The sequence below is a fragment of the Onychomys torridus genome, chromosome 9, assembly GCF_903995425.1.
Source record: "Onychomys torridus chromosome 9, mOncTor1.1, whole genome shotgun sequence".
In the NCBI taxonomy this organism is placed as follows: domain Eukaryota; kingdom Metazoa; phylum Chordata; class Mammalia; order Rodentia; family Cricetidae; genus Onychomys; species Onychomys torridus.
Window position 1 is genome coordinate 106,815,575 of NC_050451.1, and position 21,725 is coordinate 106,837,299.

Consider the following 21,725-nt stretch of genomic DNA (forward strand, 5'->3'; position numbering starts at 1 on the left):
CTGACATATGCAAGACCCTGGGTTTGATCTCCAGTGCTGTTCCCTATGCCCCCAGTACACACACACACACACACACACACACACACACACACACACACACACATGCCTCTTTTGTGAACTCTTTCTGGGGAGACATGAATAGGTGTTTGCCAGGGACAGAACACTCCAGTTAGTACGGTAAACTAGTAAGTTTATTGGGCTTACAGGCACAAGAAACACCCTAAAGCAGCTCCAGCTGTGGTTTTGCCTCAGTGTGGATGATGAGTTCCTCAAGCTGCAGTCTCTTCATTTACCTTTTAACTTTCAACCCCCTACATGCCCTAGCCACATGCTTTAAATTGTTACTCTATTTATTTGTGTGTACAGGCAAGTGCATGTCCTGGAGAATATATATGTCTCTCCACTATGAGAGACTTAGGGATTAAACTCAGGTCATCAGTCTTGTTGACAAATACCTTCACCTGCTGAGTCATCTGGCCACCCCCACCCACCCCAGCCCCCTGCCACATGCTTTAAAGACCATCTCTGGATTGAACAGGTCACTTTGGGTTAAAGTAAGATGCTGTGCTCATTCTGCTGTTTATTAAGCAATACATAGTGAGAAGAGAGGGCCATTTCTCCCGCTTTGGAAATAGTGTCATTGTTACTCTCGGATTGCTTATTTCATAGATACACAGATGCAACCAGCAAATATGAATCTGTCATGAAAACAGAGCCCAGTGTTGCGGAGTATACAATCCGCTCCAAAGAGAGGATCTGTCACTGCTTCTCTAAGGTAATAGTGGACTTATTCCTAGATATATGAGTACTTCACATGGCATAACAGCCAGTTTTAACTTACTTAGAATTCTTTTTCCATTTACTGTGTGCTCATCACACTCACTGAGCCATCTCTCTGGTCCCTGATGTTTATTTTATTTTATTTTTTTTATTCTTTTGGTACTTAGGATTGAACTCAGGAACTTGTGCATGATAGGCAAGCACTTTACCACTGAGGTGCACCCCCACCCATATTTTCTTTTCTTCCATTGACTTTTAGGATGAGAAGCCTGTTGAAGCCATTAGAATATGTTCTGAAGTTTTACAGATGGAACCTGACAATGTGAATGCTCTGAAAGATCGAGCAGAGGCCTATTTAATAGAAGAAATGTATGATGAAGGTAAATCTTAGAGGAATTTGACTTGCAGTATCTAAAGGTTAAACTGTATGAAATCAACACATGTTCAGTTGCATTTTATTTTGGACACAATTATCTGCAAATGACTAAGAATTTGAAAAATTGGTAGTTGTTCTTCCTTAGTGGACCATAACAGGTATAGCATCTGAGGAAAGAGTTTTGTAAAACTGAGTGGAATATAACCCAGTTTTAGTGTTTTAATAGTCAGTACAGTTAGGAGAGACAAACTTCAGGTTAGAAAATTACAGATTTCCAGTCATTGTTCATCTATTTTTCCAGACATGTCTATGTACATATATGACTCTCTTAGGCATATAAATATACAGTATGTGTAGTACATATATACATAAAGTGTGCATATACATTTGTCTAACAAACAGTCCTGTGACCTCCCAACCTTAGCAATGTTAGGATAGCTGCTTACCTTACTTCAGGTTGAGCTAAGAGAGCTTACTACCAGATGTTACAAGGACCTTCAAAAGGCAGTGCTGGAGCACACACAGTAGTATGTTTAATGAAAGATGGAATTCATTTCATGTATTTTTTAAACACATTTTTGATAGTACTTTATGAACATTTAAATGGGGATTTTTGCTATTTTTTAAATTTATTTGATGAATTCACATGGGTTTTAATCAGAATCATCCCCCATTCTCCTCTCTCCAGTCTGTCTAGAATCTTTCTTCCCAACACATGCCCCCCTTATTTCATATCATTTTAATTTTATTTTTAATAGCACATTGATTTTAAGGTTGCTTGTATGAGCATGTGGATATGCTTGGGTGTGTGGCTACAGACCTGAAAACAAATGACTCTTGTCCAGATGCCACTAATGGTCAGTAGCTCCTCAGCTTGGGGAGGGGCTTGTGAGCCTTTCCCTCACCCATGCTGGAGTGCTGACTGCCTTGATTTTGGATAGGTCACTGAGCTGCTGTTGAGGTGATGAGTGCAACAGCTGTGTCATGTTCAGGAAACAGTGTTTTATAGTATTCCTCTCCAGCCTCTGGAGAGGGTGATAACAGATGTCCAGTTTTAAGGCTCAGCACTTAATGGTCACTTATTTTCAATTTCAATTAGTTATGAATCTTCATTAACCCTGACCACTGTAAGAAGAAGCATCTCTGACCAAGGTTAGGAGCATCATTAATCTATTGATATAAACAAATATTCAGAAGGCAGTTCAACAACATGTGCATTCAGCAAAACAATCTTTTGTGTGCTATTTTTCTTTCATATCACATGTAATTTCTCTTCTAATTATGTTTTTATTTGAGTTGCTAGATCATAGGTTCCCATGTAGCTTCTTCATATGTCCTTTTTGGGTCACCTTAAGTTTCTTTGTTAGAGCCTGTGACTTCCCTAGCAATGGGCTTTGGACCACGTTTACAATCCCAGGCATGAATTCCCTCTTGTGAACTAGTCAGAGTGATTGTTTTCCTCCATGTTCATACCACTATTGCACCATTGATTGAGTACATGCCTGGTTGATCAGTACTGCAACATGTGGAGTCCAGTGTTGGGTGAGATAACCTATAACTGTTTTCTCCTGGTGGCTAGTAAAGTACCTTCAGGCACTATGAAAACCAACAGAGAGGAAGTTTCCAGGTTGGTTCCAGCTTGATTTCTCTCTGTCCCACAACAAAAGTATTTGGGATCTTTAGGAGTGGGGTCCTTATCTGCAGGTTCCAGTGGGGTAACTAAGGGATGGCAGGAGCTTATATTGTTTTGGGGATCTCCCTGACCAACAGGTTAGAGGAGGTTGCATTTGTATGCATGTGTAAAGGCTACTGGGGACTGGGAAGCCTTTTTTTTTAAGAAGCTTTTTGTCAGGAAGCGGTGGCACACGCCTGTAATCCCAGCACTTGAGGGGCAGAGGCAGAGGCAGGTGGATATCTGAGTTCGAGGCCAGCCTGGTCTACAGAGCTAGTCCAGAACAGGCTCCAAAGCTACAGAGAAACCCTGTCTTGATAAACCAAAAAAAAAAAAAAAAAGAAGGTAATTCCTTTGTTTTGCTGAAAATTCATTGTGTGGGATCCCACCTATTTTTTTGTATGCTGTCTAGGAAGAGACCATGTATTCCTTTTTGGGCCACCTATATGCTGGCCAGTTGGTAACATTGTTCAAAGATTTCTAAGGTTCCATGTATTGAGAACAGGTTTGTAGAGGTATAGGGTGAAAGCTCGTAATAACCACCAGAACAGTGGTTCTCAACCTGTGGATTATGACCTCTTTGTAGGTCCAATGACCCTTTCAGTGGGGTCACATCAGATTCATTGCATACCAAATATTTATATTATGATTCATAACAGTAGCGAAATTAGTTATAAAGTAGCAACAAAAAAATTTTGGTTAGGGGTCACCACAACATGAGGAACTGAATGAAAGGGTTGCAGCTAGGAAGATTGAAACCACTGCTCTAGAAGGTCTCTGTAGCAGTCAGGTATTCATGGTGGATTATGCCCTAGCCAGCAGCACTTTACCCTTCACGATATGACGAGCTTCTGAGTGTGCTGGGCTGGTCTTTCCTTTCTGTGTTTTCAGGTCTGTTGTAGCCATCACAAGTGCCTTTGTGCCCTGCTCTGCCTTTCTGGGTTCTGGCAGCCACACTGGGGCCTTCCACATGCATGTTTCAGTTATAGAGGTTAATGGGCCCGTCGAGGTGAATTCTGTAGCCAATCGCTCCATGTAAAGGCTGAGTGCTTTCCCAGCTTTTGTCTTCTTACTATTCTGATAGTTGCCAAAGTCCAAGGCTACACTAATGGCTTCCAAGTCTGCTGGGACCTTCCAGTGTAGATGATTGTGCATCTCTCTACTTTGGGTTATTTTTTTTTTGTTAAGAATCTGCTTGTTTTTTCTTTTCTAGAAATTTGCCAAAGTTTCTATCTTTTCAACTCTGATGGTCATTTTTTATTTTTGTCACTGTGCTGGGAAGAGGGCAAACAAACTGGACTAATGTCTGTTATTTTGATCAGTTTGTTAGCACTGTTCCTTAATGAGAGAGGGTGGAGTAGGGTCTGTAGCTCAGTGATAGAGGAATTGTCTAGCATGCACAGACCTGGGTTTAATATCACCTACCATACCCATACTCACCAGGAAAAAATGATCTAGATGAGATTTTGTTTATATTGAGGTTAGAAAATTAATTGCTAATAGTACATCTAGAATCATATTTCTGTCTTTTATTTCTCATAGCTCTTCATTTATGGCTGTGAGGTAGATTTGTATTATTTAATTCCCAGAGTGTGGAATCTGAGGAAATGGACCAGAAATTACTTAGCTACTGTATGTTTTGGGAAGTATTTTACGTTCTAATTAGTTTCTACTTGCAATCATATTAATATAGGAAACAATAATTCTACACTTTTTATAATAAGAAAAACATGCATACTATAACTTAGTAAGTATGATTTAAAAGACTTGGCAGTTGGGGATGGTGAGATGGCTCAGTGGGGAAAGGTGCCCGCTGCCAAGCCTGACAGCCTGACTAACTCCAGACTTGGTAGAACATATTGGACTCTATGTGTATTTTAGCTCAGGAGCTAAGCTGTACTCCAGTGAGGAGAAAAGTGCCACGCGCCAAATTCTGGAGGAAACTTTTTAGAGTCTGAATCTTTTTTCCTATAACCTGACACAAGTCAAACTTATTTTGTAACTGGGCTTCATCAGAGACCCAGTACCCAGGGTGGTTGTTGAAGGCTATTCACTGTTCAGTCATACCCAGATTTCTGACTTCCAGGCCTTGTGAGCCTATTACCAAGGAATGTTCCTGAAATCCAGTATCCCAAACCCAGCCATGAATAATTTTCATCAGCAGGACTTTCAAAGGATGGGTCTCCGGCTTGCTACACTAATTCCTTTTGCATAGTAGATACCTAAATACTCTAAAAAAAACCATGTATTGTAGATTTCCTCCAGACTTTTCATGCTAGGTCTTTATGTATTTTGGTTTTGGTTCACACTGCAGTCCCATTGGCAGTACTGAGCTGATGGTTCCTCCAGCTCCCTTTGTACCCTTTGCTTCTTCCAAACTATCAAACATAGATGTTAATGCTGATTTTCTTTTCCAGTATTTTACTTTCTTTGCTATGCAGTGGTCATTTATGTCTTAGTGGTGTTAAGATTGCTTTGTATAAATTAAAATACCTTGAAGGAGGTGTGGGGAGATAATGTGAGAGGTTAGATAAGTAAACCAACCACGGTGAGTTCTGTTGAACAGGAGTGAGAGCTTCAGCCTTTATTATGAACAAAATTATGAAAGTGGTACCATTTAGGCTGTTAGGAGCAACAGTGAGTGAAGGGGCTGTTACCCTTCATGAGGACTTGGTACCAAGTTGTTAGAATACATAAAGGCACTGAATCGTAATTTCCCCCTAACAGCATCTTTCCTAAACATATTTTGACAGCCATTCAGGATTATGAAGCTGCTCAGGAACACAACGAAAACGATCAGCAGATTCGGGAAGGTTTAGAGAAAGCCCAGCGGTTACTGAAACAGTCACAGAAACGAGATTATTATAAAATCTTGGGAGTAAAAAGGTGAATTACTGAAGTTTGCCTGTGCTATTTAATCAACTGCTTTAAAGCTAATTGTAGCTCCTTTTGTCTTAACCTCCTTCACTCCATTTACTCATGTTATTTCAGTCATATATTTATTCTTCTTACAGCCTTTAACATCATAAACTGTGTTCAGTGTGTTGCAGGCCAATTTGTTTTATAAAGACCATTAACAGATGTTGATGATGAAGGCTGTGGCATAAATAGGTCCTAGGCCTAGACTTTTTGGGAAGGATTAAGAAAGTAGAGTTGCACTTTATTTTCATTGGTGTAGAAGGAAGGAAAAGAAAGCCTTCCCCTGAGCTTGAGTTAAAGTTGCACAGGCTGGAAACATGGCTCTGTGGTTAAGAGCACTAGCTCTCAGCACCCACATGGTGGCTCACAATCATCTCTAACTCCAGTTCTGACCTCCTCTGCTTTCTGTCATCACACACACACACACACACACACACACACACACACACACACACACACACGATGGTCATACATTCAAGCAAACACCCAAACACAAAAATAAATCCTAAAAATTTTGTCTAAAAAAAGACTCATTTTCTCTCATCATGTAGACTGTCAGCTTTTGTTCCAAAGTTTGAAGTTTTGGTCCTACTAGTATTAAGTAAACTCAGCCTAAAGGGGTTCACAGAGAATTTTGTATGTGTATGTTTTATTTTTATTGGTTGACAGAATCTCACTGTGTAGCCCTGGTTAGCCTGAAGACAATATATACACCTAGCTGGCCTTAAACTCACAGAAATCTGTCTGCCTCTGCCTCTAGAGTACTGTTGGGATTAAAGGTGAGCGCTACCATCCCAATGTGAGAATATCTTTTTTTTTTGGAGTTGAGGATCGAACCCAGGGCCTACCACTGAGCTAAATCCCCAACCCCATGGCTGAGCCATTAAAGGCTAGGCTCACAACCAAAAATATAAGAAAATATCTTTTTAATGCCCAGAAAGAATTAAATCATGGTAGTGTGGAAATTTGGCAAGGGACAGTTGTAAAGACCTGTATTGTAGTCTAAGGTGCTTACTGAGCAAGCTTCTGGAGAGGCCTGGGGTTTTAGCTCAGTGTTAGTGGGTTTGCCTTGCATACAGTAGGTTCAGTCCCCATTGTTTGCTCCCACCACCCCTATGGCTCAAAAAGGAAAGAAAAATAAAGTAGACTGTCATACAAAGAACACTATGTTAAATCTTTGCTCTATGGAATTTTGAGGAACAAAGCTGTATATCATCAGTTGACACTCTCCTGTATCCCTTACACACCCAGAGCTTACAGTATTTGTTTGTAGTGCTGTGATAAACCTAAGGTTTTACGTATGTGAGGCAAGCCTCTACCACTGAGTGTTCAAAGAGGACTATCAACACAGCTCTTTTTTTTTTTTTTTTTTAAAGAAACCAAGTTAGGGCCTTTATGACAGTTGCTAAGTAATTTTCTTCATCCTTCAGAAATGCCAAAAAACAAGAAATCATTAAAGCATACCGAAAATTAGCACTTCAGTGGCATCCAGATAATTTCCAGAATGAAGAAGAAAAGAAAAAAGCAGAGAAAAAGTTTATTGACATAGCAGCTGCTAAAGAAGTCCTCTCAGACCCAGGTACCTCCTGCTTCCGGGTCTTTCTTCTGCTTTTGGAAGAGTGAAGTTGGTGATGAGGTTGCTCCTCGGGGCCGAGTGTGATATAGAGCAGGATGGGGGAGCGGGAGGACTGTGGTTGCTTGTCAGTCCTGCATTGTCACCAGGGTAAATGGTAAGTACTATACCAGTGTATAGTGAAACAATACTGAGTGTGGGATACTTTCTCCTCACGTGAACAAGTTCCTGTCATTTCCTAGCCTTGTGTTTTTTTAGCCAATTATATGAAAGCACAACACTGAGCATATCACACTATCTCTTAAAACCCTGCTAGCCTCCTAGCCCAGTGATGGCTGGCTTACAAAAAGACGGAGAGGAGATCTCTGGCTAGGCCTGTGGTGCCCCGTGGATGTTAGAAGCTATCTTGCCCTAACTCATATAAACAGATGTACTGGTTGATATGTATGTGAATCTAGTCTGGAAAGTAAGAGGATAGGCTAAGAATTTGTACACACTGCTTTTTGTGGCTTTCTGTATGTGTAGGGATTTGAGCTAGGAAGGTTCAACAAAGAGGAAATCTTTTTGCCCCTTGAGCAAATCTTTCTTGTGCATCCACTTGTACTACAGAATTGAAATAGTCCTACGTCTCAAGTAATCTGTAGTCTAGTAACGGAGACAGGTGCACTTTGTTCTTGAACACAGTAGGTACAGTTTACCTGTTCTGTTACTGAATGCAAAATGCTTACACTATCCCTCAAATGTGGTATAATGGTTGGGCCAGAGTCAGGGGTCTTGAGGGATTTGGTGGTGGTAGGGGAGCCTCCCTCATCCTTGCCTGTTACTCATTGGGTTCTTTATGTGTCTGCATTACATTTTGGGAGGACAATGAATCTTAGGGAGTGTTATGTGTCACCTGTTGGGGAAAGTAGCTCCTTAGATGCATTATGGAGGGGATTCAATGAGGTTCTTGCCTGAGGGACTGACTTCATTTGAGGGAGGAGACTAGTGACAAGCTGTTGTATAAAGAGCATGACTTTGGGAGTTCTCTTTGCAGTCATTTTCTTCAGGATGGTAATGGCAAAGTATTGATTTGAGTATCAAAGCCTCGTACTTATACCTTAGGTTAATATATGGGTCTTAATTTGCTGGTTTCTTTTCTAGAAATGAGAAAGAAGTTTGATGATGGAGAAGATCCTCTTGATGCAGAGAGTCAGCAAGGAGGTGGTGGCAACCCCTTCCACAGAAGTTGGAACTCATGGCAAGGGTTCAATCCCTTCAGCTCAGGCGGACCGTTTAGATTTAAATTTCACTTCAATTAAACCAGCTCTTTTACTGCTCCTCTTCTTTATTACTATTATTTTTTTAATATTAAAAACAAAGAAACTTTGTTTGGAATTCGAATGGAAACAAAACAAAACTTTTAGTTTGTCGGTGACCAAAGAGTTGTTTGAGGTAAAAAGCTGTTCTTACTGTAGACTTGATGGGCATGCCAAGGTGGGGGCAAAGAGTCATACTTCTGACAAGCAGCCTGTACGCATCTTGTGACTGCCTGGGGAAGTGCTCTGAGGCTTTTACTCTGTGGAGGTGTTTAAAGAGCATTAAATACAGATATTTAACCCAGAGCAGACAGACTCTATACAGCCTTGCATAGAAGCCGTGAGGAGGATTCTTCAGGAGAATGGACTGTGTCTCAGTATTCTTAAGAGAATATGAACAACTGAGCTGTGTTTTCTTAGGGACAGTTATGCTTAGATTTTGGTCAGTGCAGTCACTTGCAAGTATTTACTCCTGTACCAGTGTCATCACGGCCATCACTGCAGGAAGGGTGGAGACCATCTTTTAGGAAACATACTCTCATGTAGTGGGGGTATGTCCAGGTGTTGAATGGGTTGAAGTTGAGCATATACTTATATACTTTTGTTGTTGTTTTTTTTTTTTTTTTTGTATCTATAGGAGAATACCAGTTTCACTTGAATTTAATTATAAAATCGTACAGATCCTCCTTTAAATGTTAAACAGAACAAGTTAAAATACGTGAAAGAGGCTCAGTGGTATTTAGACAATACTGTTGGAGGTCGGTTTGAAATACCTTTTCAACAGGTGAAGTTCCAGGTTGTTAGACATGGAGAGCTGCTCTGCTGGCATGAGCGGAGCATTGGGACCTGGAAGCGGCATCTCAGCGTCTCTCGAGTTTTGTTACATTCAGCCCAACTGTCTTGGTTGTATTGGTTGTTGGTTTTTGGTCAGTTGATCTGCCTCACTAGGACTGGATGTTACCAGATTTGTTATTCTGCTTAGAAGAAAGTATAGGTTTGCAAATCTATTCAACTCTATGTACTTGCTAACATTTCACTTAATAAGATGACATTTCCTGTTTCCTCCTGAGATCCCCCTCTTGCTTTTTAAGCAGATACCTTTTTAAGAAATATACTATTCAGGATTTGTATACTGGATAATTTTTGCCCTAAAAATCTATTGCTAAATCAAGAACATTGAGTATTTATGAACTACTGATGTTACATTGAAAATCTAAAAGAATTACTTTGGTAAGAATTATATTACCTTTATTTTAGAAAGTTTTTTTTTCTTTTTTGAAACATTGTGAAATATTTTAAGTATAAAGGTTTAATATATTGATTTTATGAAGTTAAGCATTTTAGTTAATTGTGGGAGGCATGAATGTAGCATCCAAGCACAAATAATTTTCTTAACCTATAGTCAAATCCTTGAGCATCTATAGAAAAAGGCTTTTTAATGGAAGAACATAAATCACATAGTTGAGTTGAGCAAACCATGTAAGTGCTTTTTGCCTGTACTTAGGAGCCTGTTTCTCACCAGTAAACTTCACAGTGCATTACAGATGCCTTCCAGCTTTCATTTTGCTTCAGTGTCCCCAAATTCCAATCAGGCCAGGCGTAGTCCTGCACCTTTTATCCTGGCACTAGAAACAAGGAGAAGCAGGCCAGCCTATACAGTGAGTATAGGCTGCCCCCCACCAAAATAGTAAATAAAATCAACTCAAGCCAGTGTGGAACAGGTCATGAAAAATGTTTTTCAAATCTTAGTAATCTTATGTTAACTACTTAAGTGACCATTGTTTGTCAGTCTGACTCCATTTGTGGGTGACATCACTGACACTTTTGGACTACATTGATGGCATTTGTATACATTCCAAAATGCACTTTTTCACCTATAGAACCAAGGAAGCATCAAGTTGCTTACTCTCCCATTTAGAGCTGATGAAAAGATGCCAGTAGCATGGAGCCAGAGGGATAGTGACATGGTGTGGGATGCATGGACCTGTATCCTACATCTAGTGCCTCCTGATTTGCTTCCCAGAGAGTTTCAAGGTGTTTTTATTTGTTTTTGTCTCCTACTTGTAACTACCCAAAGTAACAGGATTAGTCTTGCTCACTGCAAACTTTGGTGCCAAAGGCAGATGCCATGGAGGGAGATGAAAGATGAAGGTAGATTTTCAGTGCTGATTAGTAAGATAGGAATGACCTGTAAATTCCAGCCTGGATGCTGTTGGCAGCCTCCTGGTGTCTAACCTATCCCAGATGAGTAACAGACTAGTGTTCCTTCTACCTGCCTGACATTGTATACCATGCAGTGTAAAACCACATTATTGAAGAAACACTCTCCATTTTCCCCTTTTCCTTTTTGCAGGGCTACTTCCACATTCCAGCTTCTGTTTTTGGGAGCTACAGACCTTACCTTTGTGGTAATTCTGGGGAAAATAGGATCAACACTCACCTTAGCTGAACTCTATTCTGTTTCTAGCTTTTCCTTCCCTATAATGAGCTTCTAAGTGCAGCACATTGGGCTGCATCCAGACCTCATCACTGCAGGAAGAAGGAAAAACATCTGCTACCGGAGGGCAACTTCCTTTACTTCACTTCTCAGTTCTGTAAGTTTACCCTTTCTGACCATGAATAGAAGAAAACCTGGAAAAAACCCTCAGTAGTTTAATTAATGGGCATTGGATATAACATCTTAATTTAAAAACACCCTTAGTAATGTTTTAAGTAGCAGTATCGAGATTAGTCATTGGAGTTCTGATAATGAATGGAATTAAAAATGTTTTTTTTTTTTTTTTCAAATGTAAGCAGGCATGCTGGCTTATGACTAATCTCAGAATGTGGGGGCTGCAATAATAAGTCACTGTGACTTTGAGACCCCCCTTTAAAAGTACCAAATTTATTCACACAACAAAAGTGTGAGAAAGGATTACTGATAACCAAGTAGAAAAATGTCAGTTGTCACTGTTATTTATTCCTGGAAGATAACATTCACATGTAAAGGCTTTAACTTGGTCAGAAGTTGTCACTTACCATGAAGAAAGAAGTAAGATGTACTGGTTAGAAATCACTCCTCAGGCCATTGTGAGTGCCAACCTGCCTCAGATACAGGCACTGGTGATGGCCTTTACAGTGTTTTTAGTAAGTACATATCACTGGGTAGGATGAAGTCAGGGCAATTTTCCTGAGTGTATTGATGTTTCTATAGTGATCAAGGGAGGAGAAGGCAAGTGATGATTTTTAAGAATGAATCTCTTTTTCTAGATCATAGTGTTCCTTTTCTGTTAGTAGCAGAGTTTACTCTGTAATTTCAAATGATGCTAGGAGGGGGAGATGATTTTTTAACAGATGACCTCATTTGCTGAATGATTTAAGAGTAAAATTAGCCACTGCGTGGCTTTGTGTACAGTAACAACAGGTTTATTGCACTCTTCTGTGGATGAAATATTTACCTGTGCAAAAGAATACAGGGCACAGGGGAAGTAAAAAATCAGAGATGTTCGATAAGTTAAATTATTACTCCTAAGCTTATATTTGTTTTAAATGGGACAGACCTAATAATCCATCTCAATTTAGTGTTTTAATAAAAAAAAAAAAGGACTAAAATTATTTCAACTGGGCTCATACATGTCTATGAATATGGGCAATATTTTTATGCCCGTGTATTTTCACATTTAATAAAAATATTTATGGTCTACAGAGGATGTATCATTGTGGATTTCTGGGGACCTCTCCAGCACTCTGCCTATTCCTGTTCTTATGTGGTCTTCATTTATCAGGTCTGTTATTCCTTGTTCTCCCTTTCTGTTCTTGATCCAGCTGGGATCTCCTGCTCCCCTAAGCTCTCTTTCCCTCAATCCTTGACCTTCATTACTCCCACTGTCATCTAGGTTGTTCATGTAGATCTCATCCATTTCTCTGTCATTGGGTGATCCCTGTGTCTTTCCTAGGGTCCTGTTATCTAGGTAGTCTCCCTGGAGTTGTGTAGCAGTCTAGTCATCTTTGTTTTACATCTAGTATCCTCCTATGAGTGAGTACATACCATGTTTGTCCTTCTGAGTCTGAGTTACCTCACTCAGGATGTCATTGTTTTTGTCTGCTGAGTAGTACTCCATTGTGTATATGTACCATATTTTCTTTATCCATTCTTCAGTTGAAGGGCATCTAGGTTGTTTCCAGGTTCTAGCTATTACAAACAATGCTGATACGAACATAGGTGAGCAAATGCCCTTGTGGTATGATTGAGCATTCCTTGGGTATATGCCCAAGAGTGCTACAGCTGGGTCTTGGGGGAGATTGATTCCCAATTTTCTAAAAAAGCGCCATATTGATTTCCAAAGTGGCTGTACAAGCTTGCATTCCCAACAGCAGTGTAGGAGAGTTCCCCTTGCTCCACATCCTCTCCAGCATAAGCTGTCCTCTGTGTTTTTGATCTTAGCCATTCTGACAGGTGTAAGGTGGTATCTCAGAGTCTAACCTAGTCTGGTGATCAGATGGCCAAACACCCTAACAGTCGAGCTGGAACTCTCATCCAATAACTGAAGGAAGTGGATGCAGAGATCCTCAGCCAGGCCCCAGATGGAGCTCCAGGTGTCCAATTGTTGAGAAAGAGGAGGCGCTGTAAGCGTGAATTGTTGAGACCAAGATTGGAAAACAGGGACAAATAGCCAAACGAATGGAAGCATATGAATTATGAACCAAAGGTTATGGAGCCCCCAGCTGGATCAGGCCCTCTAGATAAGTGAGACAATTGAATAGCTTGAACTGTTTGGGAGGCATCTGGGCTGTGGGACCAGGATCTGTCCTTAGTGCATGAGCTGGCTGTTTGGAACCTTGGGCTTACACAGGGACACTTTGCTCAGCCTGGAAGGAGGGGACTGGACCTGCCTGTACTGAATCCACCAGGTTTAAATAAATCCCCAGGGGAGTCTTGGCCCTGGAGGAGATGGGAATGGAGGAGAGGGGATGGGGTGAAGGTGGAGGTGGGAGCGGGAGGGGGGAGGACAGGGGAACCCATGGCTGATGTGTAAAATTAAAACACAAATATAATAATAATAAAAAAAGAGAAAAAAAAATTATGGTCATATCCACTACTTTCTTGCTTCTGATTCATGTTTAACCTTTGAGTTAAAATTCTAAGAAAGTCCATCTTAAGTCTGTTTCCAACTTTACTTCACACAAAATCAGTGACTGAGTTGACAAAAAGTCTTTCCTCCTTTATGTGAGTTTACAGGGAGGGTCAGAGCACAGAATATAGATATATTTACAAATCTTCTAACTCATCAATCCTAGGAAATTGGGCCTTAAAATAGTGGACTACTACTACTACTTCTATTTTAATATTAAAGTCTTAAGAGGTACCTTCATCTGAACTCTGACTATTCATTTCTGTTGTCTTCTAGTTACAGGAAGGTACCATAGCACAGCTCAGGTAAGTTTCTAGCAACAGCAAAGCCTGCTTTTGACTTCAGTTATATATTCTGTATTGAAGGAAAAATGCATTTATATAAAACTTTTACAGAAAGATTAGAAACTTTCCAAATTCCTAGTAGTAATCTTGATACCATGACAGTACAGACACGGTCAGCCTTACTCTGAAGAAGCCAGCAGGTGAAAGAGGCCCAGTGCTGCCTGGCAGCCAGAAGCAGAGGGACATTGTCATTTTTTCCTCAGGGCCTCTGGCTTTCCTTTAGCAGACACAAGCTCCTGTTACTACTGTTTGGGCTTCATAGTCCAGTGAAAGTATACAGTTATCTTAAGCCTACAGTTCATATCCCAGTGACTCTAGAGCCCATACCTTTTCTTTTCTTTCTTTCTTTTTTTCCCTACTATTTCTGAGCAGATCTTTCAATGGGAGGTGGGTACATGACATACAGTCAACATGCACTTACTGCTTTTGTCCAGTTTCTGCCATGGCCCTAAAGAAACAAAAAAAAAAATCAAAGTCACAATTTGGTGATTCTGCTCTATTGGAAATCCCTCTCTTTATTGGAGTTTATTTTCTCACTTTTCTTCAGTTTCTCAGTTCTCTGTAATCATTCTTTTAAAAAAATCCTGCTTCTTCTCCCTTGACAGTCTGCATCATTAATCTCAAGCCACTATCCCAGACTGATCTTTGATGACTGAGACTTATTATTAATTATAAATGCTCTGTCAGTAGCTTAGGCTTATTACTAACTAGCTCTTACATCTTAACCTATATTTCTTGTCTACACTCTACCACATGGTGGTACCCTTTTTCAGCATGGCATGTTCATTTCCTGCTCCCTCTGAGTCAGGCTGGTGACTCCCAGTGACTCTGCCTCCTTCTTTCCCCAGGCTCTTTTTTACTGTCTGAAAGTCCTGCTTAACTTCATCCTGCATAACTATTGGCCATTAGCTCTTTATTAATCCAATGAGAATATATAGTCACAGTGTATAAAAAGATTGTTTCATAGCAAACAATCTTACAAATTCAAACACTTAAAAAAATTCAGTCTTTAAAAACAAAAAATCCAAAGTCTTTTAAAGTCAAAAGTCTCTCAAGTGTGGGACACTCTTATAAACTATTTTAAAGTAAGTTAAATACTTTATTATTTCAAGAGGGAAGAACCAGGGCTCAATCAGATCAAAGTAAAACCAAATTCCAACAGTATAACTCACTCAATGTCCAATATTTGGGATTCAGTCACATTCTCAGGGGCTGTTCTAAGGGCTTGGGTACTTCTCTAGATCTGCAATGCACACAGCTTGTCTTCTAGGCTCAGGCTGGCTCCACTCCACAGCTGCTGCTGCTGGTGGTGGTGGTTGTCCCAGGGGACTGGCATCTCCAAAATGCAAGGATTTTCTGCTGCAACTGGGCTGCACTTTCACCAGTAGTGTCTCCTGGGCCCACTTCATGGTGCCCAGCCTCAACTTCTCTGCATGACCTCTTCAATCCAGAGACTTCAACTGCTACTGAGGCTGCACCTTTATGAGTGGCTTCGCCTGGTCTCAGTGCCAAGCGCCTTAGCTGTTCTCCCTGACCCCTTCATGCCTTCAAAGCCAGTACTACCTGGGAGTCTTCCACATTATCAGGTTTGACTGCCGGCACTTGGTACAGCCTAGGCTACCTCTAGGACACAGCTTGTATACTGACTCTTAGGAAACACTTCACCTCAGTGATGCTGGTCTCTTCTTAACCATAGCTGGTACTTCATCCCCAGCTGACCAGCATCCATTGTTCCAGTAAAACAAAGGTTCTACTTTAGTGGTTCTGGTCTCTTGTTCATCATAGCTAATTCTTCAGCTCCAATTGACCAAACACCACAGATTCTTCACACAAATGCCCCAGCAGAGTCTTTGCTTTACCTGAAACATCATAAATCAGGCTTCCAACCCTTTGTACTGCTCTCAAATTCTTACCTTCTGTGCTCCTACAGAATAGCCCACTGTGCTCTGTAGGAATCTTAAAGAGTCTTATTAATAAAATCAAACCTGAGGCCAGTTATTGGGGTGAATGCTGGAAGATCAGAGAAACAACAAGCCACAGCTTCCTCACCTCGCCAGTTCCTCAGCTGGTCTTGTTTCCTCAGACTGCAAGTTTCTGAGTCCTCATCCAGAATGAAACTCAGCTGAACTGTTGCTTGAAAGCCTGAATGCTTAACCAGCCAAATGATGCTAGTTTCTGGTTTTCATGCCTTATATATCTTCCTCTTTCTGCAGTCACTCCCTGGGATTAAAGGTGTGTATCTCCATGCTGGCTGTGTCCTTGAACACACAAATCCGCCTAGCTCTGCCTCTCAAGTGCTGGGATTAAAGGTGTGTACCACCACTGCCCAGCTTCTGCTATGGCTTGCTCTGACCCATTTTCTAGCCACCATTTTTGGCTCTGTATCTAGTGGCTGGCTGTCCTCTGACCCCAGATACATTTATTAGGGTGCACAATATTTTGGGGAACACAATACCACCACAGAGCTCTCAACACTTAATGGCTTCTCTAGATCAGAGTTCCAAAGTCCTTCCATAATCCTCCCTAAGACAATATAATCAGGTCTTTTAAAGCATTAACTTACTCCTGGTACCAATTTCTGTCGTAGTTTGGGTTATCATTGCTGTGATGAAATACCATGGCCAAAGCAACTTGGGGAGGAAAGGGTTTATTTGGCTTACACTTTCACATTACTGTTCATTGATAGAAGTCAGGATAGGAACTCAATCAGGGTAGGAATCTGGAGGCAGGAGTTGATGCAGAGGTCATGGAAGGGTGCTGATTTGTTCCAGGATATTTGATCACACTGTGAACCCTGAGATTGCATTATTTACTGGAAAAAATCTGTTTCTATTTGTGGCATGGTTCAGCCTTTTAAAAGATTAAGTAAAACCAGCCATAGTTAGAGAGGTGTGGGCAAGCAACCAGTTGGCAAAAATAACAAAAAGTCCCAAAACCATAGTAGGAGGAAGTCAGGAAGACAGAGCCACACAGGAAGTATTGGGGGGGGGGGGACTTAGAGTTTGGCATTCCTTTTGGTTTGGGAAGACAAGAGAAGTTCTCTTTGTGGGAAGGCAAAAAAAAAAAAAAAAAAAGGAGAAAGCACTTGTGAGCTTTCCTTGACTCTGAGCTAGCAGGCTTTCACCCCAGCATCTGGCTCCCAAGCTTTATTGGTAAAATTGAATGACAGAGATTTAGTTAGGAACTACATTTGGCATCAGCAGAGGTGGCCCTGGGATGCAGAAGTCCTGCTGGGTGTTGACCTGAGCAGTGAGGCAGTTACTGCCGAGCCACAGTCATTGGCTGAGACAACAGTAGATTCAGGTGCGGCTGCTATGCTGCGGTAAAACAACCATGCTGACTGGCTTGCTCCTCACTGCTAGTTCAGCCTGCTTTCTTACAGAACTCAGGACCACCAGCCCAGGGATGGCACCACCCACAATGGGCTGGGCCCTCCCTCATCAATTACTAATTAAGAAAATCATCTACAGGCTTGCCTGCAGCTCCCTCTTACGGTAGCATTTTCTTAATTGAGGTCCCTCCTCTCAGATGACTTTAGATTTTTGTCAAGTTGACATAAAACTATCCAGCACAGGTCATTTTATTAAAGAATGTCCTTGCAAAGAAATACTTAATTTAAAAATTTGGATTTTCTAGTATATATACTCATCTAGAAATAAGAAATTTAGTCTTTCAAATGACAAGAGGATAGAAGAGAACTATCAAATCTGATATTTTAAGGTAGAAATTAATTACAACTTAAATGTCTTAAGTAATAAAAACAGTGAGCAAAGAGGGAAAGGAAGGTATTCTCTTAATTGGCATGAGTGGCCTGCCAGGGGAAGGATACTGCTCAGTATTGGATCTTAAATATACCCTAAAGGTCCACATTCTGGAATGTTTGGTTACTAGCCTTCTTAATAGATCAAACCCAGTGGGAAAAAGTGAGGTTACTGCAGTGTGCCTTTGTGGGTGTGGAGACTCTAGCCCCATTCTCTCGTCTCTTGCTTCCCAGAAGCCATGAGGTGCTCCTATGATTTCCCGTGCTCTGGTGAGCCCACAGCAATGTGGGCAAGTGACCATGGACCTGAGTGAAAACGAACCTTTCTTCCCTCAGTTGTTTATCTTGGGTATTTTATCACAGCAACAGGAAGCTGGTGAACATAGGTATTTTCCAAATCTAGGATATACTGTCAGATACAGTGGGTTGTCTAACTTTGAAGAGCTAAAGGGAATGAAGGCACAGGTGGCTTCTGTCTCAGTATGGAACTTGTATATAAACCTGCCTCACATGAACAGCCCACCTCTAGAGGTAGAGGCTTCCTCATTACACAGGAGGTTTTCAAGATGACCTATGATTCCATCTGATAGAATCCTGAAGGGGCGCATGGAACACTAGGTAACCACTAGCTCTACTAAATATTTCTCATGAAGAATCTGGAGAGCTTTTTAAGCAATCATGAATTGCCATGGTTACAGCAGACCTATCAGAGGTGTCCAACCTTTTCATACTGCATCATGAGGCTGCATCTACAGATGTGCTCAGCCTCATGGATAACTATCCCTGGGATGAATGCAGCCCACAGCACACATGCAGCCAAGGGGGCCACAGGCTGGACATCCTGATGATACTTTGGTGGATTTGAGATTAAATGACAATGAAGTATGTATGTCCTAGTCCCAAGATGTTGAAAGTATAGAATATTTGAATAGTTAAAAAATAGCCACTATTCCTATTTATCCACTTAAACACAGAAGGGAAAATCTTTTACTTAGTTTCTACAGGACTATATGATTTACATCCTTTATTTAGTTTCTATAAAAGTATCCAGTCTTTTAAAAAATGTATAATATGTATAGACATGCATATCATTTGATAAAATAGAAACATTCAGAACAATGTAAACACAGCACAAGATTAAAAACCTGTGATTTAAGATAAATAAATAATTACAGTGCACTATGACTTCCATTTAAAAATGACAGTTAAAGTATAAAATAGGCTTGTTTTTAATAACTGAGAGAAAGCCATGAGTCCTTTTTCTTAAAAAGCATGAATTTCTGTAATTTGATGACATGCACTCTGTGAGTAAGGAACTATGGGTATACTTAAAGCTGGAATACTAAAAGATGTTGACGGTTTGATAAACACCAGTGAGGACCTTTAAGGACTGTCACAGACTTCCAGGACGTTTGACAACATCAAACTAACTGCATAAAATAACAATGTCTTAAGCAACCAGAAAAAGGGAATAATCTATCAACCACATAAATTAAGTTTATTTTAGAACTTTACAAGTATTTTAAATAAAGTTTATAAAAAGTGAATATGTCAATAATTTGAATGAAGGCCTACTAGTTCCAGCAGTTCCACAAATTCCCAGCAGGTGGCAGATTTTCATCATAGTTTATCTTCTGGAAACCAGTGCTAGAGTTCATCATGTACAGAAACTGCAGGGGAAGGAAAGTTTGTTTAGTTTTTGAAATCTCAAAATATAAAATTAGCCTAAAATGTCATTAAGGAATGAGATATATAAAAAGTCCAAGTTTTGACAGAGACCTGCTTACTAATTTACCATGTGTATGTTGTCATTCAGTGTAGGCCTAGCTCTTTGTACATTTTGGTATCCATTCTAATACAAAATAAATGTGTGTCTTTTTAGCCACCTATAGAATGTGAATGTACACAAGTCTATGAGAACAAGAAACACATACATGCATATATATAAACACAAATAACATTTTGTGAAATAAACATTAATATACTATATAAACAAATACGGCATAGGATTAAAATCTCATGTGGTTTAAGATAAATGATACTAGACTGAAGTCTTTAAGAATACAGCTATGCAGCCTGGGCTGTCTGAAGACACCCACATGTCTGCCCTGCACCACAAAAGACACACAGAGAGAACTTCTAGGCTAATTAAATCAGAAAGGAAAAGGAGAACATAACAACAGACACGGAGGAAATCCAGGCAATCATCAGGTAATACTTTAAAAACCTGTACTCCACCAAATTGGAAAATCTAAAAGAAATGGATAGTTTTCTTGATAGATACTACTTACCAAAGTTAAATCAAGATTAGATAAATAGACCTATAAACCCCAGGAAATAGAAACAGACATTAAAATTCTCCCAACCAAAAAAGCCCAGGTCCAGATGATTTTAGCACAGAATTCTACCAGACTTCCAAAGAATAAATAATGCCAACACTTCTCAAATTATTCCACAAAATAGAAACAGAAGGAACATTGCCCAATTCATTTTATGAGGCCACAGTTTCTCTGATACCCAAACCACACAAAGATTCAACAAAGAAAGAGTATCATAGACCAACTGCCTTTATGAACATAGGTGTAAAAACACTCAACAAAATACCTGCAAACTGAATCCAAACTCACCATAAAGATCATCCACCATGATCAAGTAGGCTTCATCCACTAGATGCAGGGATGGTTCAACATATAAAAAAACTGTCGGGGGTTGGGGATTTAGCTCAGTGATAGAGCACTTGCCTAGCAAGCACAAGGCCCTGGGTTCGATCCCCAGGTCCAAAAAAAAAAAAAAAAAAAAAAAAAACCAAAAAAACAAACAAAAACAAAAACCCAAAAAAACTGTCAATGTAATCCACCATATTAACAAAGGAAAAAAAAAACACCAACACATAATCATCTCGTTAGATGCTGTTAAAGCCTTTAACAAAATCCAACACCCAATCATAAAAGTATTGGAGAAGAAGCTTCTATAAGGCAAAGGACATGGTCAATATGACAAAACAGCAGCCTACAGAATGGGAAAAGATCTTCACCAACCACATATCTGACAGAGGGCTGATATCCAGAATATATAAAGAACCCAAGAAACTAGCCATCAAAATACCAAATGATCCAATTTAAAAATTCGGTACTGATATAAACAGAATTCTCAGCAGAAGAACTAGGGGGAGGGACAGAGAGGGAGAGCAATGAAAGACATATCTTGTTAGAGGGAGCCATTATGGAGTCAGGGAGAAACCTGGTACTAGGGAAATTCCCAGGAATCCACAAGGATGACCCCAGCTGAGATTCCTAACAATAGTGGATAGGTGCCTGAACTGACCTTCCCCTGCAATCAGACTGGTGACTACCCTAACTGTCATCATAGCGCCTTCCTCCAGTAACTGGTGGAAGCCTTTGCAGAGATCCCCAGCCAAGCCCTGGGCTGAGCTCCTGGAGTCCAGCTGAAGAGGCGGGGAGGGATAAGTGGGAGAGGTCGGATGGGGAAATGTACAGAGGCAGCTGATGTCAGCTAGTGGGAGCTCATGGACTCTTGGACCGACAGCTGTGGGTCCTGAATGTGGGTGACAGCTGCTTGGTCTGTTGGAGGGGACCCTGGCAGTGGACCAGAATTTATCCCTGGTGCATGAGCTGGCTTTTTGGAGCCCATTACCTATGGTGGGATACCTTGCTCAGCCTCAATACAGGGGGGAGGGGCTTGCTCCTGCTTCAACTGGATGTGCTAGACTTTGTTGACTTCCCATGGAGGCCTTACCCTCTCTGAGGAGTGAATGGAGGGGTTGGGGGGTAGTGAGAGGAGGGGAGGCAGGGGGAACTGTGATTGGTATGTAAATGAATAAAAAATTTAAAAGAAAAAAAAGTATTAGATTAGGGATACAAGGCACATACCT

At 40.6% G+C, this 21,725-nt stretch overlaps 2 protein-coding genes across 6 annotated transcripts in view; one reads left to right on the forward strand and one right to left on the reverse strand.

The window, feature by feature from the left end:
• Dnajc3 (DnaJ heat shock protein family (Hsp40) member C3) overlaps positions 1-12,304 on the forward strand; it is a 38,194-nt gene extending 25,890 nt beyond the window's left edge. Inside the window, exons 8-12 of the mRNA XM_036198941.1 lie at positions 670-775; positions 1,040-1,160; positions 5,582-5,714; positions 7,178-7,326; positions 8,464-12,304. Coding sequence (XP_036054834.1) covers positions 670-775; positions 1,040-1,160; positions 5,582-5,714; positions 7,178-7,326; positions 8,464-8,621 — 667 coding nt within the window. The 3' untranslated portion in view covers positions 8,622-12,304. The remainder of the gene's footprint in view (positions 1-669; positions 776-1,039; positions 1,161-5,581; positions 5,715-7,177; positions 7,327-8,463) is intronic.
• An 898-nt stretch (positions 12,305-13,202) lies between these two features.
• The window catches only part of Uggt2 (UDP-glucose glycoprotein glucosyltransferase 2), a 142,054-nt gene continuing 133,531 nt past the window's right edge, over positions 13,203-21,725 (reverse strand). For 3 of the 5 annotated variants that reach the window (XM_036199538.1, XM_036199539.1, XM_036199537.1), the window contains one exon: positions 19,306-19,503. In XM_036199538.1, coding sequence (XP_036055431.1) covers positions 19,481-19,503 — 23 coding nt within the window. In that variant the 3' untranslated portion in view covers positions 19,306-19,480. Of the gene's footprint in view, positions 13,222-13,648; positions 14,522-19,305; positions 19,504-21,725 lie in introns of those variants that run through there. The other 2 variants (XR_004945917.1, XR_004945916.1) reach the window with 2 other exon arrangements.